Source organism: Neoarius graeffei, chromosome 6, assembly GCF_027579695.1.
Source record: "Neoarius graeffei isolate fNeoGra1 chromosome 6, fNeoGra1.pri, whole genome shotgun sequence".
Taxonomy (NCBI): domain Eukaryota; kingdom Metazoa; phylum Chordata; class Actinopteri; order Siluriformes; family Ariidae; genus Neoarius; species Neoarius graeffei.
The window spans coordinates 55,586,220-55,605,725 of record NC_083574.1 but is presented as its reverse complement, the minus strand read 5'-3'; the positions used below and the strand labels follow the sequence as shown (position 1 = coordinate 55,605,725).

The 19,506-nt window shown below is 40.8% G+C and overlaps 1 protein-coding gene across 1 annotated transcript; it reads right to left on the bottom strand.

Annotated features, from left to right (window-relative positions):
* Positions 1–12,519: 12,519 nt before the first annotated feature.
* Positions 12,520–18,845, bottom strand: skor1b (SKI family transcriptional corepressor 1b). Its single transcript, XM_060922960.1, has 7 exons — positions 17,124–18,845; positions 16,366–16,471; positions 16,163–16,261; positions 15,957–16,031; positions 14,069–14,143; positions 13,756–13,830; positions 12,520–12,617 (listed from the first exon to the last, which is right to left on the bottom strand). The coding sequence occupies exons 1-7, from the start codon at positions 18,843–18,845 to the stop codon at positions 12,520–12,522; spliced, it is 2,250 nt and encodes a 749-aa protein (XP_060778943.1).
* Positions 18,846–19,506: the final 661 nt, after the last annotated feature.

Below are 19,506 nucleotides of genomic sequence, written 5' to 3'. Positions count from 1 at the left end.
CTACCCAACCTCCCAACCCAAGTTGGTCCACTTGGTATGAATGAATGTGTCAAAGCATGCAAAGCGTAAAAAGCATATACTGCATTCAGCATAGATAATTAAACCTTTCTGGTTTCTTAACAGGCGGCACGGTGGTGTAGTGGTGAGCACTGTCGCCTCACAGCAAGAAGGTCCTGGGTTTGAGCCCAGTGGCTGACAGGGGCCTTTCTGTTACCCCTCTTCCAGGGGTATCAGTTCCAGGGCTGGTTCGGGGCCAGTGCTGGTGCTGGTTCACAACTCGTTCAACTTGCGAGCCAGCTGAGAACCAGTTTGCTTTTCCATAGCTCGAAGTGCTAAGGGGATCCACGTCATTACGTCGCTGTTGACGTCAGTTACGTCGTTGTATACGTCAGTTACGTTGCTACGTTTGCATAAACCTTGGCGCAAATATCGAAGCAAAAACAACACGGAAGAAGCAGCAGCAGCAACAACAACAACAACAATAATAATAATAATGGATGACTTTGCGTTTGTACAGCTGCTGCTTCTCGTCGCTTAAAAATGGCGATCTTTCGCGGTCTTGTTATTGTTGTTGGTCTTAACAACTCTGCCCCCCTGCTGACGTAAGCAGTTCTTTCCTCTGGCCCAGCAGAGAGTTGGTGCTAGCCTGGAACCGGTTTTTCTGGCCCAGAGCCAGTTCTTTGTCAGTGGAAACAGAAAACCCGGTTCCAAACTAAGCACTGGCCCCGAACCAGCCCTGGAACTGTTTTGGTGGAAAAGGGGCATGTGTGGAGTTTGCATGTTCTCCCCGTGTATGTATGGGTTTCCTCCGGGTGCTCCGGTTTCCCCCACAGTCCAAAGACATGAAGGTTAGGCTAATCGGTGGCTCTAAATTGACCGTAGGTGTGAATGTGAGTGTGAATGGTTGTTTGTTTCTATGTCAACCCTGCGATGATCTGGCGACTTGTCCAGGGTGTACCCTGCCTCTCGCCCATAGTCACCTGGGATAGGCTCCAGCTTCCCTGCAACCCTGTAGAACAGGATAAGCAGCTATAGATGATGGATGGATGGTTTCTTAACTAAGGCGGGGTTTACATTAGACCGTATCAGCGGGTCATCAGATTAACGTTTTTAAAACGATTAGTGTGCACACAGCAACGCCAATACACGATTCGCGTGCACATAGCAACGCCAATACACGGATACGCTCGGCTCCGCAGGCATCCTGCGCTCCAAATCACTCCGCCCTGAACAGCGAGTGCCCTCTGGAGGGTGCGCACTCCGGCCCTGTGCAGCTAACAGAGCGCGCGAGTATAGCGCACGAGCAGTGATTTGGGACTGAGCCGCTGTGTGTGTGATCTCAGTGCATGTCGGGCATGCGCGTCACTTACCACTTGCAAGTGGAAGGATGGCAAGCCTAAAGACAATCATAACTACACAATGGGCAGTATTTGCATCAGTATTTGCAGTATTTTCATACTTTTATAATCTTTAATGAAAGGTGATACAAGGCGGAAGTCCGCGCCGTTTTTCAGCAGTCGCGTCACATGACCAACGCCAGCGAATCAGGAAGGTGGATGTCACAGTGACGTTGTCCAATGACGACGCCAGCTAGAGCTCAGCACAGCGTATCCGCGTATTCTCAATGTTTACACAGCACCGGACCAGACACGATCTGGATTGAATACGTGGACCCTGGCGGATTCCCGTTTCCCGGCGTTTCCAGGCGTTTTAATGTAAACGGACAGTGCATCCGCGAAGAAAACGAGACAGATACGGTCTAATGTAAACTTGGCCTAATTCTGTCAGTGTGAAAGTTCAGCTGGAAGTTCACCTTCCTGTGTTTTTCACATATAATCTCAATCTTGTTCATTAATTATTCACGTGAAACAAAACCATGATGTTGATCTTATTAAAAGTAAGTGAAGCTGATTCTATTAAAAGTAATAATACATCGATTTATGAATGATCATAATTACAGTAAACAAGTAAATCCAGTAAAGAATTTGAGACTGATCTCACTGAAAGGTTGTTTTTGCCAAATATCATTTTCTGCCAAGTCATTCTGGTTTTGTGTGGTGTTCTTGTGTTATGCTAAGCTGCCCACCTGCATCATGTATACTTTTTTATCTTATATTATACTGGTCTGGCCAAAGTCATTTTGAATAATTTTTCTACACTATGAATAGTGTGTTGTGCATTCTGCATTATGCATCACATTATTATGTGTTGTGTTGGTTCTGGACCTGCAACCTGTATCAATTTTTATCTTATGATGATTTGGCTCCAGTCATTTTGAATCATGTATTGTACCCTCTGAATAGTGTGTTATTCAAGATGTAACACTTCTTATCACATGATTTAACTCTTCCTGAATCGTGCATTCATGTACTGGGATGTTTGGCCTGGTTGATACAAAATATGAGAAGCGTGAGATGTACTGACCAAAAGAAAATGTTGATGAGGTTTGGTGAGACATGTTAACCAATGACAGCAGCTATGGGACAGCCATAGCCTGCCTGAAGGTTAGAGAAGCAGCCTTGGGCCCAAAGTGTCACTGGTTTGATTCCCAGGACCGGCAGGAAAAATGTGAGGGGAGTTGAGTGAATGAACAGCACTTTCCCCTCCCTCTGTATCATGGCTGAAGTGTCCTTGCGCAAGGTACCTAACCTCCAACTGTTTCCCATGCACTGCTTGGGGTATGTATGTGTGCTTATCAGTGTTGTAGTCGAGTCACTAAACCTCGAGTTCGAGTCCCTGGTGGTCAAGTCCGAGTCATGAAAGAAAATTTTGAGTTGAGCCCAAGAACAAGATTCCAACCGCACCATTTGATGGTGGCTGTTGCTGCCTGTATATGAAAGCATCTCGGCTGCTGTGTTGGACTAACGTTTCTGCTCGACTGCCCCATTTTAGTTATTGGCTACAGAGAAAAAGCTTGTTCATTGCTCAGCAAAGCCCGCCCACTATCAACAGAGCAATGAACACAATGTGTCACTTGCCTCTCTGGGTGGAGTCTTGCCAAATGATGATTGAAGTTCGAAGTTGTCCCCGTCATCTCTTCGATGGTTCTTCTACATATGGAACTTGCAGAGGAGGAATTTTGCTGTGCTTGAGTGTACTTGTGACAAATAAAGGCTTCTTATTATTACTGAGCATAAACTGTGTTATTTTGAAACTGTATAAAATAAGAAACCCTATGACTGAGGGGGATCACTCTGCAGACTCATCTCATTATCTCTAGCCGCTTTATCCTGTTCTACAGGGTTGCAGGCAAGCTGGAGCCTATCCCCGCTGACTACAGGCGAAAGGCGGGGTACACCCTGGACAAGTCACCAGGTCATCACAGGGCTGACACATAGACACAGACAACCATTCACACTCACATTCACACCTATGGTCAATTTAGAGTCACCAGTTAACCTAACCTGCATGTCTTTGGACTGTGGGGGAAACCGGAGCACCCAGAGGAAACCCACGCGGACACGGGGAGAACATGCAAACTCCGCACAGAAAGGCCCTCGCCGGCCACGGGGCTCGAACCCGGACCTTCTTGCTGTGAGGCGACAGCGCTAACCACTACACCACCGTGCCACCCACTCTGCAGACTGACTCGGCTTTTGTTACTGATTTAATAAAAGTCTATCTTTTCTGCAAACTTTTTGACTTTGGAGTATTCTTGCTTGAGAGAGTTTCCATGACACAATTTCCTCAGCAGTAAAGAAGTGGGGAAATTACTTACCAGCTTTTAAACACTCTACCAGCTGGTAACTACAAGACCAAGTTGAATTTTTCGGCATGGTTATTAGAAGTAAGTAGTTATAGAAGTAAGTAGTAGTTGGCGGCACAGTGGTGTAAGTGGTTAGCACAGTCGCCTCACAGCAAGAAGGTTCTGGGTTCGCGGCCGGCGAGGGCCTTTCTGTGTGGAGTTTGCATGTTCTCCCCGTGTCTGCATGGGTTTCCTCCAGGTGCTCTGGTTTCCCCCACAGTCCAAAGACATGCAGTTAGGTTAATATGGGACGGCCTTGGGCTGAGGTGCCCTCGAGCGAGGCACCTAACTCTCAACTGCTCCCCGGGCGCTGTTAGCATGGCTGCCCACTGCTCTGGATATGTGTACAGTATGTGTGTGTGCTCATGTGTGTGTTCACTGCTTCAGATGGCTTGAATGCAGAGAGGAATTTCACAAGTGTGTGATGAATAAAGTTGTGCTTTCTTTCTTTCTGAGTTCAGCAAGTAGTTATTAGAACTTCTATAACAAACAAACAAAAAAAAACAAATAAATAAACCAACACTAATCTGATTTGGCAACCACTTGTAAACACGATGTACTTCCTTACCAGTTGCTGCAGTGTCCCTCTAGATATTGTTCATGTTTTTAAAGCAATCATAAAAACAAACAAACAAACAAACAAACAAAAAAGACGTTATTCTGGTTTTCTCACACCTTCACAATTCTGTGTGTATGCATGTAAAGATACAGCAAACTTATTTCCTAAAAGGTTCTATAGCACGGCTCGAAAGTCACGGTAGTCCGGTCGCCCAAGGCGACTTAATTTGTCATTTGGCAGGTAATTCCTGTCACTAGCCAGCCTGGCTGGCTAGTTGAAAATAAAAAAATTATATATGAAGCGAAGATTCAGACACACTGTCAACTAAAGCCGCCACATATTAAGCGCGTGCCGTGTCTGTGTTAATCGATGTGTTTATCGGCAGGACGGAAAATACCGAAGAATTCCGAATTATATCGTGTACGAGTCAGGCTGTCGTTTTTTTCACTACTGCGCATGCATATAACGCATCTCGTTGAATATTGCGGTAATCACGTTATCAAATTCAGTAGATGTGGCCACATTATCGCCCATTTAAACACGTGTTTTTGCTGTTGTTTACATCTACATCTGCCAAAGCTACGTTGCGATGTGGAATTTTCTGAAAGGTGTACAGAAACCACTGGAGACGGGGACAAAGCGACCTCGGTGTGAAGAGGAGAAAAAGGCCGCCGATAAAGCATACGAGAAGGAGAAATGACAAAGGACTTATAAGCAAACGTGGGAGCAGGGTAGGCCTTGGCTGCGATACGATTTTTATGGAATAATTAATTTTTTCAAGTTGATTCCTAGTCAATATGAAGCTCCTAATGCTTTCTCTCTCATAAATGGTTAAATACAGAAAGCATGTTGGACATATTTTGGGTGCTATAGTCATGATAGTAAGTATATTTGTTTTCAATACTCATACACCAAGTTGCCAAGTTTTCCAATATATTATTATTTGTTGATATTATATTATGGTGCTCTGTGTTGTTCTCATTTATGTATTTAACAACAGTATCAAAATACTCGGGTCTTGAAATAAATGCACATTAGTCATGAACAATGGTAACTATTCTCTTTTGTGTTATTTTTGACAGAAGTAAAATTCATACATGAACAAATTTTGGCTAGTTGATTTTCTGTTTGGCGAGTTACTTTGGAAGGTAACTAGTCCGGCTGGCTGGTGAAAAAAATATATGAATTTCTAGGCCTGTATAGGATATGAAAGAGAGAACAAAATTGATCATGGCAACTGTTTATACAACACACTACTATATCACTCAACATTCATGATACTTAATATTCATGTTGTTCTAGGAAATATAGAACATAATTCATCTTCTGGCTGCTCCCGATTAGAGGTCGCCACAGCGGATCTTTCGTCTCCATTGCTCCCTGTCTTCTGCATCCTTCTCTACCACACCTGCCACTTTCATGTCCTCTCTCACCACATCCATGTATCTCCTCTTTGGCCTTCCTTGTTTTCGTTTGCCTGGCAGCTCCATCCTCAAAATTCTCCTTCCAACATGCTCTGCATCTCTTCTCAGGATGTGCCCAGACCATCTCGGTCTCATCTCTCTTAGCTTAATTCCCAAGCTCTCCACATGTGCCGTCCCTCTGATGTGCTCGTTCCTTATCCTGTCCAACCTCCCATCGCAAACCTTAACATCCTCAACTCCACCACCTCCAACTTTGCCTCCTGTCTCTTCGTTAAGGGTACGGTCTCCAATCCATACATCACAGCTGGTCTCACTACTGTCATACATCTTACCTTTCACTTTTGCTGGGACTTTCCTATCACAAATGACTCCCGAAATCCTTCTCCAACTGCTCCACCCTGCCTGCACTCTCTTTCTCACCTCACTATCACAGCCCCCATTTTCCTGCACAGTTGACCCCAGATACTTGAATTCACCAACGTTCTTTACGTCTACTCCTTGCATTATGTTCTATAAGTCAGTTCAAAAAAGTCAGTTGTAAGACTTTTAACACACTATATGGTATATAAGACTGACATGCATTATAGAACATAATGCATGTCAGTCTTACCTGTATATACCATATAGTGTGTTAAAAGTCTTATAACTGACTTTTTGAACCCAAAAACTAGATAGATAGATAGATAGATAGATAGATAGATAGATAGATAGATAGATAGATAGATAGATTGATTGATTGATTGATTGATTGATTTACTTTATTGATCCCAAGCTGGGAAATTGTTTTGTTGCACCAGCAAGTTATGAGACATGCGAAAAGAAAAAGACACACTGTACAACATAAAATAGAATTAAAAAAAAGATCCCAAGAACAAGCCGACTATACAACATACAGATAAAATGTAACAATAAAAAATATCTATATATGTGCTTTGTGCATGTGAGTGTGCATTAATAGTGCTAAAAATAAAAATTGTGATAAATGAAGATAAAAACTGTGCAAGAGCGGCAGTATTGAATGGAAAATTAATAAATAAATAAAAAGAACTCTAATGGTGCAAAAGTGACTAATGACAGTAAACAAACAAGCTCTGCCGGTGCAAAAGTTACGGAAGACCAGGGTCGTAAACAGGACTATACAGCAGAGAGGTCAGAGTTCTCTCTGTCAGACAGAGGTGAGTTATTGTACAGTATGAAGTCAAACAGGATGCAATCAAACCAATGGAAACACACTTTTCTTGTTAATTTTTGTTTTTATTTCATAAGTAACCTTTCAGCTTATGCCAGGCTTGGAGCTGCTAAATCAAGTCCAGTATGCTTAACTGAAGGGCACGCCCATGCATGCTATAATCTGTAAAGAACTGATGCCACAAATTTAAAAAAAAACCCAAAGGCACATTATAGGTATATATTTTTTGATATTTGTGTTTACCTATTATTATGGCAATTATATCTTATTTACCTTCTTTGAGCCAACTCTGGAAACTGTAGTTTGAAATGTATTGTAAATAGTATTTCAAGGATTCTCAATCTTTTTTTTTTCAGCCAGGTTTCCCTTTCAGAGCAAAATCATTTTCAAGGACTCCCTTATGATCACAGTACAGATTTAATTTTAAGCCCAGTATATCATATTAAATTATTCCAGTCACTGAAGCTTTTTATTCCTGAACCTTCCACTCATTCAGATGTAGATCTGAAACACAGTGGCTCATAGTAACAGGATGTCCTGATTTTATATAAAATATAATGTATATAATCTTTTGTAGTCATATAAATTTGTATAAAATTGCAGTTAGGTTAAAAGTTGCTTTTCCTGTTTTTAGATCCTTAGTTTTAGATTAATCCATTTCATTCAAGTGACCGGACAACGACAACTCATCTCATCTCATTATCTGTAGCCGCTTTATCCTGTTCTACAGGGTCGCAGGCAAGCTGGAGCCTATCCCAGCTGACTACGGGCGAAAGGCGGGGTACACCCTGGACAAGTCGCCAGGTCATCACAGGGCTGACACATAGACACAGACAACCATTCACACTCACATTCACACCTACGGTCAATTTAGAGTCACCAGTTAACCTAACCTGCATGTCTTTGGACTGTGGGGGAAACCGGAGCACCCGGAGGAAACCCACACGGACACGGGGAGAACATGCAAACTCCGCACAGAAAGGCCCTCGCCAGCCACGGGGCTCAAGCCTGGACCTTCTTGCTGTGAGGTGACAGCGCTAACCACTACACCACCGTGCCGCCCAACGACAACTCGAATAACTATAACAACCATAAGAACTTTTTGATCGTGATCTTCATCATAGAATTAGATAGATAGAATTTATTCAGGTAAAAATCCCATGCACATCAGAAATAGAGTAAACAAATCCAATACAGCTGATCAACATGAAACTAAACCAAGGATAACACAAAGTGTAAAAACACTTATTTCCATTGTGGTCCCAGTGAAGTTTCAAGATGGCAGGAACAAATAAAGAATCAGTCATCTATATGTGATTTTCTAAAAGGCACTACAGTGAAGGACTGCATGGGTATTAATCACAGATTCATCGAGGTCCCCTGACTCCATTTTGAGAAGCAAGGTTGTAGAATATGTACTCCAAGCAACTTAATTTTGACTCTTCCTTTCTCTCTTTCTTCCTATTGCTGGGTTTCAGTCATGTGACTTTTCTTAGCGGTTTTACCGGAAGTGAAATAGCTGGTGGTCGAAATAGCTGCCGTAGTGCAAACAACTAGCGATAAGTTATCAGAGTACGCTCGTAATCCAGAAGCCGCTGCTCGCTTTAGATATATTCAGAAGATCACTATGTGCAATGGAATCGACCCCTACAGTCTGGGAAAGAAGGATTTGTCATACGATCTCGAAAACTACCCTTCAGTCGAGTTCCCCGACATCTCGAACTATCTGGTGTTGCAGACGTCCTTCTACAGCGCAAAACGGATGAAAGCGTGGAAGAGTATGGAGGCTTACAACTTTTTTGTATGTGGCTGGGGAAAGGACCTCGCTATCAAGTCACTGCCGAATGAATCCTGTAGTGTTTTTGCCTGTGTATGTTTTTTTTAAGCTTTTCATTCGCATCTTTGCAACGAAGTGCTGCAAGTTGAAGTGTAAACAAACAGCAGTTCGCTTGATTCTCACTTGTGTTGGCTCTTATCTCTCAGGTAAATCATTCACAAAGATCATCAGAAACCCCTTTAAAGACCTTGATCTTAGTTAAACAAGACGGAGAAGTGATCACGGCGCATTGTAACTGTATGGCTGGGGAAGAATTTTGTCACGACCTTCATGCAGATGGACTTTGTGAGGAGTGAGGAGTAAACAAAGAAACAGCTGGGGACTTTAGCGCTTCGTGACTAAAAAAAGGACCGTAAAATAACGACACATAGCAAGAAAAGTACTTGGAAAACACTCGGGCCAGAGCTGAGAGGGATTTACAAACCTTTCACCAAGTGATCACTGCAAACTCGAGCACGCTTCGACTCGGCTCCCTTCGATTTCAGTTTGAGGTTCAAAAGCCACCTTTCTCGACGTCTTTTTGTGAAATCCTGTGCTCGTTCACCCTTTTTTATTAGTTCACAGGGAACCCTGAAGAAACTTTTATCAGTTTCACGGTTTGATCGATTCGAACAACCTAAAACAATGCAAGCGTAAGGCATTTTTCACGTGAGCAATGCACCTTCTCCGTACAAACGCTTTGTCAACTGAGCTTTGGTTGACCGCCAGCTGAAGTTTTGAATAACTAATGAGGCGGATGTGACGTCATGTGAAACCCAGCAATAACTAGTCTAGGGTCAATTTCATTCATTCATTCATTCATTCATTCATTCATTCATCTTCTTCAGGAACAGCAAACTCTCAGCCAATTGTCTAGACTATTTCAAGCACCTGTCAGGCCTACAAATGTACTCTGTGTGTGTGTGTGTGTGTGTGTGTGTGTGTGTGTGTGTGTGTGTGTGTGTGTGTGTGTGTGTGTGTGTGAGAAAATCATCATTGTCAAATTTTATAATCAGCTCTGTAATGTGTTGCCTGCTCTCTGGCTTATTGCTCAGATAAATCAGCGCACTAGCTTACTTTTAATAGCCATCTGAAGCCAGCTGTTTAATCTACTGTAGTTTTTGCATCAAGGTGGCTTGGAAAAGGGCGTCCATTAGATGGTGCTATGAGACCAAGTATATCAAACGTTCCATCACTATTTTCAAGGTTGAAAACTCACGTTGAAGTTTTAGGATCAGAATGATTCACTTTATCTAATTAATTAAAATGAATATTAATAATTAAACTGAATCAAACTGATGCACAGATAAGTTCAAATGACAAATTATTTGTGAATACCAGGATTACTTGACAACACCGAGAGTTAATTAGATTTGCTTCTGCACTGCTCCGTTAAGCAGACTAAAGGGTGGAAGTCATGTTAGTCTTCTGTCATGTGTCCCTAGATCACTGTCTTTCTGTCTTAGCCAGCATTAACTTTTTCAGCAGTTTGTGCTCTTCTGTGGGATTGGACCATATGAGCTAGCCTTTGTGCCCCATGTGAATCAATGAGCCTTCGACACCCATGACCCTGTCACCGGTTCACCGGTTGTCCTTCCTTGGACCACTTCTTGTAGGTACTAATCACTGCATACCAGGAACACCCCACAAGACGTGCCATTTTGGAGATGCTCAGACCCAGTTATCTTCCTTCCATCATCCATCCATCCATTATCTGTAGCCGCTTATCCTGTTCTACAGGGTCACAGGCAAGCTGGAGCCTATCCCAGCTGACTACAGGCGAAAGGCGGGGTACACCCTGGACAAGTCGCCAGGTCATCACAGGGTTGACACAGAGACAAACAACCATTCACACTCACATTCACACCTACGGTCAATTTAGAGCCACCAATTAGCCTAACCTGCATGTCTTTGGACTGTGGGGGAAACCGGAGCACCTGGAGGAAACCCACGTGGACAAGGGGAGAACATGCAAACTCCGCACAGAAAGGCCCTCGCCGGCCGCTGGGCTTGAACCCAGGACCTTCTTGCTGTGAGGTGACAGTACTAACCACTACACCACCATGACCCAGTTATCTTGGCATCACAATTTGGCCCTTGTCAGAGTCACTCAGATCCTTACACTTGCCCATTTTTCCCGCTTCCAACATATCAACTTCAAGAACTGACTCTTCTCTTGCTGCCTAATATGTCCCACGCCTCGACAGGTGCCACTGTAATGAGATAATCAATATTATTCACTCACTTCACCTATCAGTGGTTTCAATTTTATGGCTGATCGGAGTGTGTGTGTGTGTGTGTGGTGTGTGTGTGTGTGTATATATATATATATATATATATATATATATATATATATATATATATATATATATATATATATACACACACAATATATATATATAGTATTATCGTTAACAATTATTTACTGAAGGAAAAGTGAATATCGGTGAATAATAACCAAGACAAAGTCGATCTTCACTGAGCCTGAGGTGGATAATTGTTTTCATATCAATACACAGGTGATTATTCAAAAGTGGCATGCAAATGTAATTAATGGTAATAAAATAAATAAATGCAAATGTAATGCACAAGGTTGTGTCACTTATCTATACCGACTCACATAAAATACTTTATTGTGAAATAGATAAAATAAATCACAATTCCACCTTAACTTTGAATAGCTTTAGACCAAACTTCATAGCATCTTTAGTGCTTTTAGGAACAGCATTTTCTTTCATAATTTGTAATTCTTCCTCAGTTACAGTGACAAACCCATTGGCAGCCATTTTACTGACTCACTCAAGGTGATTATCAAGAAATAGTCCGAATTTCTCGACCAATCAGCATGCACGATTCTCTATAATCACCCGTGTATTTATCCTAAATATAGACTACACATGTATCCACATGGAGATATATTCAAAAGAGGTGAATCTACTGAATATGATATTGTGATATATTGTGATATTGTGCACTGGAATCTGCTGTCATGCATTCATGCAGTAAATCCGTTTTAGATTATTTTTCGCTTCATTTTAACCAATAATTATTAATATCTGAAAATGTCTGTATGCGTGTATGTATCCGATCAAAATTTCCATACTATGTCAATGTCCACGTACTTAATTTGCCTTTTCATCCTACGAAACATTGAAATCTGCCCTGTAATACACAGTTCCTGCTTCAGGTTTGCTATGCAAAATTCCCAGTGAGTAATAAGACAGTAGTTATCATATAGTTTAACAAGATAGTTTAATACACATTTCAGTCATCAGGTTTGCCATCAGCGCTGTCTATTTAAAGTGCTTTACATCAATTGTACATTGTTTACACATGAGAACAAACAACATTGATGAACAACATGGATTAAATCAAACTGTTAAAAATACATTAATAAATTAGTGTCGGATCTAATGTAAGAAAATGCCCTAACATTTCACCAACAGAAAGAGTATCACAATAAATAAAATATATTACATCATATATGCATTGCACAAAGCCACCTATTACATTTTTTTTCTTAACAGATGATACTGTACTATTTTCAGTGAAACATTTCAGTTTCTTCTTGAACTAGATTTTATATAAATTATACAGTTCATATGATAAGCCTTTTTAAATTCAGTAATAATTACAGTTTGAGAACTAGGAGACTACCGTACAGTACACACTTGCTCGTCGCAGGCCAATAACTGATGAATTCTATTGGTTGTGAATGTTGTATTTATTGGTATATCAATGTCCCTGTCTTGAGCAGTCTTATTTGTGAAGGACAAGCTGAAGGCATCACGGTGGTAGTAGAGGAGGCTTGAAAGTACAGGTCCCAGAGCAATGACGAGGGGTCAACATCTTACACGAGAAATGATGGAGTGCGTCGTGAGCTTCTGGGAAAAAAGGGTATGGATCGCTTAAAACAACAAAGTCTATAAAGAACACTCTGTGTGTGTGTGTGTGTGCGCGTGTGTGTGTGTGCGTGTGTGTGTGCGTGTGCGTGTGTGCGTGTGTGTGTGCGTGTGTGTGTGTGCATGTGTGTGTGTGCGTGTGTGTGTGTGTGTGTGTAAGAGACGGAGAGTGGAGAGAGGGTCAAAGGGGATGTAAGCCATAAAGAAATGCACTCCTCGTAAAATCTTGTAATATGATGCAAGCAAAATGTTCCAAGTTAAATAGAAGTCTGTGAGGGCAAATATCTGCAACAGTCCAGACACCGTACTTAAGTACTTCCTTAAGTAGGACGTTTTCTGTATGCCTAGTTTTGTTATTTGCCTTTGCTAAAATCATTGATTACCTTTTAACTTCTGTTGAATAGCATAACGAGCCTTTCTTTCATGGTCCAACTCGCTGCACAAAGTGTCTGAGCAGGAGAGACAAAGAATGACTCAGATATGAAAGGCCAATTATCCTACCACATCTACTCATCTCCAGATTCAGCTATTCAGGTTTATAGTCTTTTGATACTGAGACAAATCAGCAAAATAGCTCATGACCTAGGAATGTGCAGCAGGAGATTCCTCACCTTGGACACCTTCCTCACTGTAATACCAAATAAATTAAAATAAATAAATGAATGGGAAAAAAAACCCTAATACCTTCTTCAGTATCTTTAAAACTAAAACATAAGAATCATGAATAAAGTCACCGCCAAGATTACACATATGAAGTCCTCCCAATTCCTTGTGATTTTGTAAATACACACTGAATGTAAGTAAGAAAAAGCAATTAATCGATTATGACCCAATGGATCATTTTAGTGAACTTGACCAAATGAACACTGAATTTATTTGCGAAACAAATTTGGATTTGAATAACTCTTGGTGTTTATGGTATGAAAAAAAATCCATCTTAAAACAATGTGAAACATGACAAATTGAAAAATAATACATTTTAAAAATAATTTATAAATAGTTTTTTTTTTAAATACAGTTTTATTTATATGTCTATATCACTTTTGTGTCTGTGCAGTAAAATATTTTGGGAAAAATTTTGCATGTGAGTCAAAATGTTTTTGGTGAATTAAGCCCTCACCTCGAACGATCTGCAGTTGCTGGACCATCTCTTCTCGGTATGACAGCTCCCTTTTCATTTGGTCCTGAAAGTTGTCTATAGGAAGCAATAATTTAATCACAAAAATGAACAATATTATTGTTGGCGAAATGGGACTTTAGGATTAGAGAAAAATCTAATCGTACTACAGTGTGTCTCTTGTTGAAAGAGCATCAACAGTCAGAACATAAAGACTTGCATGAGGACAAAAAACTGAGCCATAAATAAATAAATAAATAAATAAGTTAAAAAGGAAACTATCGCTTCAAAAAAATGACAATATATTCATCTATACCTTTCAGACTTTGGAATTCCCGTTCAAGCTTTTTTCTCAACTCCACTTGTTCTACTAGTTGTTTTTGTAGCTCTTCTGTTGAAGAGAAATGTTTCTCAGTTATTTCAACAGCACTCATTATTCCCAGATGGTTATTAAGAGCAGTTTGTAAAGTCTGTTAAGTCTAATGATCCTGGACAAATAATTAAGCGCCAAACCTCATATGAAAAATAAACAAAATGGTATAGAAATACAGTTTTTACAAATTGTTCATCGTTAAAATCAATGAAATAGGCATATATACATTTTCGTACAATATTTAGACTTCTAGCCCATTCAGCTCCATGAATGAATCAAGCTTTTCCTGTCTTTAGTGCTTGAACTTTTCTGCTTGGCCATAATATTCATGTGTAAAAATGAACATGAAGGTAAACATGTTTGTATGTCCTATAGTACTGTGCAAAAGTCTTCAGCACATGCAAAGAAATGCTGCAGAGCAAAGACGCCTTAATTCAAAAAGAATAAAATTAAATGTTTCAACATTTAAGAAAATGCAGTAAATAGTAATAAATGAAACAAAGTCGATAAAGTGTGAAATGACCCTTTGCTTTAAAAAAAATAGTAGTCTCAGGTACAACGAGTGCAGTTTTATCAGGAAATGAGCTGTAGGTTTTACTGAGCATCTTGCAGATACGAACACTTTGGCTGTCACACTCAGTTCTTAATTTTGCACCAAAACCCAGTCACCTTTATTATGTTTTATTTCTGAAAATTGGTATCTTACGTAATATAGTGTGGAAATATTTTTCTGTCATATTTAATTTTGTGCTGGGAAACTAATGTTTGGAAATCTAAAATGCTTTGTAGTGACTGGATAATGTAGAAGTCGATAATGTAAAAAGTAAACGCTGATAACAAAGTTTGTCCAAAAAAAAAAAGTGCCTATAAGACAAAAGACTTTTGTACAGAACTGTATACATCATGTATAACCTGGATATTTTGAAACATATAAAGATGTACACACACTGTAAAACATTTCAGCCTTGTTTTCTCTTGAACTCGATGAGCTCTGAAAAGTGTTTTAATTTGAACGAATCTGTGCAAGTTTTCAAAGATTCAAAGATTTTTTTTTTAATTGTCAATTCATTATATATCCAGGACATGTTTCTCTCTCACCTTACATGTAAAATCAGATAAAAAATATTTATATTAAGAATATATATATATATATATATATATATATATATATATATATATATATATATATATATATATATATATATATATATATAAAGAATCTGTGCAAAGATTCAAAGATTTTTTTTTATTGTCAATTCATTATATATCCAGGACATATAGGACAATCAAAATGCCATTTCTCTCTCCCCTTACTTATAAAATCAGATAAAAAAAATATTTATAGACTTGATAATATTTTTACCTATATTATTGATCAATCGATTATATATATATATATATATATATATATATATATATATATATATATATATATATATATATATATATATATATAGAGAGAGAGAGAGAGAGAGAGAGAGAGAGAGAGAGAGAGAATATAGGTAAAAATATTATCAAGTCTAACTTTGATAATAGGTAGGTAAAACTATTATCAATATTATAGGTAAAAATGTTATCTAACCTTTTCAAAGGTTAGACTTGAAGTACTTGACTAATTGAGACTTTTTCTGAGTTGAAACAAAGATAATAGTCAAATTGAGTTAAATATCTTGCATTTTCAAGGTAGCAGGTGAACTTGAATTTCCAAGTTAAACCAATTTGAAATGTTTTACAGTGCACACTATAGTTGACTAGAATAATCAGTTGGGGACCAAGTTCCAAATTATTATTATTATTATTATTATTATTATTATTATTATTATTATTATACCTTTGGCCATGTTTTCGATGTTTTTTTCAATCAGTGACACTCTGCCTGTTTCACTGCGCATCATAGCTTCCATTTCTGGACACAGAAAATAGAACATTTGTGAATTTTTTCTTCTTCTTCTTCTTATGATTTGTATTAACACTAATCTTTGGCATTTCATGTTTAAACAGTGAGTTCTTTCCCGCACGCGCAGCCGGATCTCTCACCCTCGGCCGCTTCCGGAGCGCTGCTGGGCTCGTGCACTGTTTTGGGGGCGGTTACTTCCTCGACTGTGGATGACGGTTCCTCCTCGTGCGCATCTTTACCTGTGGAGAAATAAACACGCATGGGCGTGGATTGAAGTCGCGTGAATCCGGAGTGAGAGAGTGACCGCGACACCATGAGCCAAGCTGAAAGTGGATCAGTTTACCGCTGGAGTCGCGCTGATGATGATGATGATGATGATAAGTGGCTGTCGAGCCGAAACATGGCGCACTCATGTGATACAGGGGCGCCATCCTTTCATGCGCATACACCTGTAAAATTAACCAGACAATTATCTTCCATTCCACTCTTTCCTGCACCCTTCTTGTTTAATGCTCAACTCGAATCTGCATAAGCACTGGGCTATTTCCAGTAAATTATAGATCCACAATGGAAGAACAATAAACATGTCCATTCACTAAAGTAACTCGAATTAATTTGCAAATTGAGAAGCAATTTGTATTATTAACATTACAATGAGTAAATGTAAGCTGAGCTATCACTGTCACTGAACTTTCACGCAATGCATCCACTTCTACATCTGCACGTCTACTGTGTGCACTGTTAAAATGGCTCTTGTGCAATATACCTGGGTAATAATACTTGTGCAATAGCACCTTTGTAATACACTGATGTTAAACCTGTTAATTTATGCAAATTTGTTCTTTTTTAAAAAATCTCTAAATTTGTAGTTTCTTTTTTTGGGGGGGTATACTTTTGCACTACTCCTTCACTGCTTTATCTTTTTCTCTTTATATATTTTGCTGCTGTAACAATGTAAATTTCCCCTTGTGGGATAATAAAAGGCTATCTTATCTTATCTTATCTTATGCTGAATAAGTACAGATGGACACATGCTCAGATCCCTTGTGGGTTTTGTGTCTAAATGGAGTGAGTAAAGTGTTGGCAGTGCATGACACTCACTTCATAGCGTGTTGGAGGTTTGTTCTGCTTCTCTGCCTCACTCGTGTGTGTAGTGTGTGGATCACTTATTGCCACAGTTCGAGTGTTTTCCTCTCCTTGGCCTTTCCCTCCATCACCATGCACATGAGCAGGGAGAGCCGGTGGGCTGTGATGGTCGTCCACTGAAAGTTGAAGGCATTCTTCATCTTCCTGTACTTTGTGGGACTCCACGTCTACATCCGGGTCCTCTGCGCTGTCGTCCACATCTGGAGAGGCCGACCTGTAACTCGAACTTTCGCTCAGGAAGTCAGGTGAGAGGTAACCGGGCCTGGTTCCTGAATACGGGCCTCTGTTGCCGTACAGCTTTGCTATACTCTCTGTGTCCTTAACGACAGGCCTGAAGGCCGATACATAGCTCGGTTTTCTTGGCATGCTTTCCGTGGGGGGTCTGGTCTCATCACCGGATTTGTCCTCGTCGTTGCGGCTGGACTGGGTGCTGGAGCAGCGCTCGTTCTCCATCAGGGCGTCTTTGGGTGTGCTCGGGCTCCTCTCACTCGGCTCAGAGGCATCGAACTCGTGCTGGCGGTTCGATGCGCAAAGGACCTCGGGAGCCGGTTTGGGTGGCGCGTGGTGGTAAGGAGCCATGGGCAGGCCACTTGCTGTGGGCCAGAACACAGGGAACGAAGGGTAAGCGCTGTCCTTTGCGCCTGGCCAGAACACACCAGGCAAGTTAGTTTTGGTCCGATCCCCTACCACGCCGTCGTCTTTCTTCTGGCACAGTCCGAACGCCTGGAATCCGTACGGATGAGGGAAAAGAGGTGGTGGGATTTTCTGCAGCATCCCAAAACTCTTGCTCGGTACCGGGATCACAGGGTAACTGCGGATGCCACTCGGGATGGGCACAGTGGCTCTGTCGTCTTCGCAGCGAAGGGTTTTGTGGGGCACCTCAGATGAACTGCCCTGGACTCGACTCACGGGGCCTTGGGATTTCAGCGGGGACGACGTCTCGGACCCGTGTCCAGGCAGTGTCCTCTTCCGGCTGCCCCCGTTAAACATCGCCTTGACGTCCTCCCAAGCGTGGATGACGTCTTCTGAAGAGTTTTTGTCCGTCAGCTTGAGGTGCCGTCTCCATGAGTTGAAGTTGGCCGCGTCGGGCTGCGTGTATTTGGACTCGGGCGTGCGGTGAGAATGAAATATGAATTTGTTGGGTGAGAAATACATGTTACAGAACGAGCACTTGATGCATTTCGCTCTCGAGCTGTTATACCGGGCCGGGATAAAGCTGCCACGGCAGCCCCACGCGCACTCGTGCGACACGTCAAAAGCGAAATTTTCCGGCAGTTTGGGCGGATTGTGCTCGCCGAGGAAGGACTTGCAGAGGCGCTCAGCTTCGCGCTTGGTGATCATTCCGCAGCGCCGGGAGGAGATGGGCATCGCGCCCGCGCGCCTCAAGATCTCCAGCTGGACCGGCGTGCACTGCACACACGTGATGCCCAAAGCCACGCGCCGGTTATGGATTTCGTTATAGCTGTAGTTCTTCAAGAGGGTGTTGGAAATCTGGGCCAGACACAGCCGTTCTTGGCCATCTATGACCAGGGAGACGATGGGTATTCCGTACAGAGAGGTCTCACTGACTTGGTTGGGTTTTAGCGTGGTGCCGGTGTAGGACTGCAACTCCTGCTTCGAGTTTGGTGAACCAGTGGAATCTCTTCCGGCTGAAAGCTGGCTCGGTATAGATTCCATTCCTGGAAATCTGTGGACACCAAACACTTGTTACAAAAGGGCAAGCTTGGGCACATAGAAGCTGAAATGTTCTTTTTCGAGTCTAAATGTATTGTGTAAAAACAGAAGAAGCCTTCAACAGACCAGAGATAAAATATCTGTTCAAACAAAGAAAATCGATTGCTCTTATAATAATAATAATAATAATAATAATAATAATAATAATAATAATAATAATAATAATAGGTCTAGGAGATATTTAAGAGCCACAACACTAAAAATTCCACAGAAGAAACTATGCTCCTTATACATATAGACAAATAAAAAAAGATCAAATAAAATAACAATAAGACATGGTAAAATTGATTGATTTTTATTTGTATTTATTTATTTATTTATTTTTTTGTCAATGCATAACATTTTTACCTATACATGGGGCATTCAAGGCTCATGAGCACTCCTATAAGCTTCATTAATTCAAATGAAAAGAATCTGGATGATTTTTTTTTCTGAGATTATCCTCTTATTCATGAACTATGGTATTCGTAGTCTAGTTGAAAGAAATAATAAAATCAGGATGGATTTGTAGCTGTTCTAGTTTTAGCATGGGGTCATAGATGAAAATAATATATCCTGATCTAAGGAGAGTGATTTTGGCAGGACACAGTCCACAAGAAGCTGA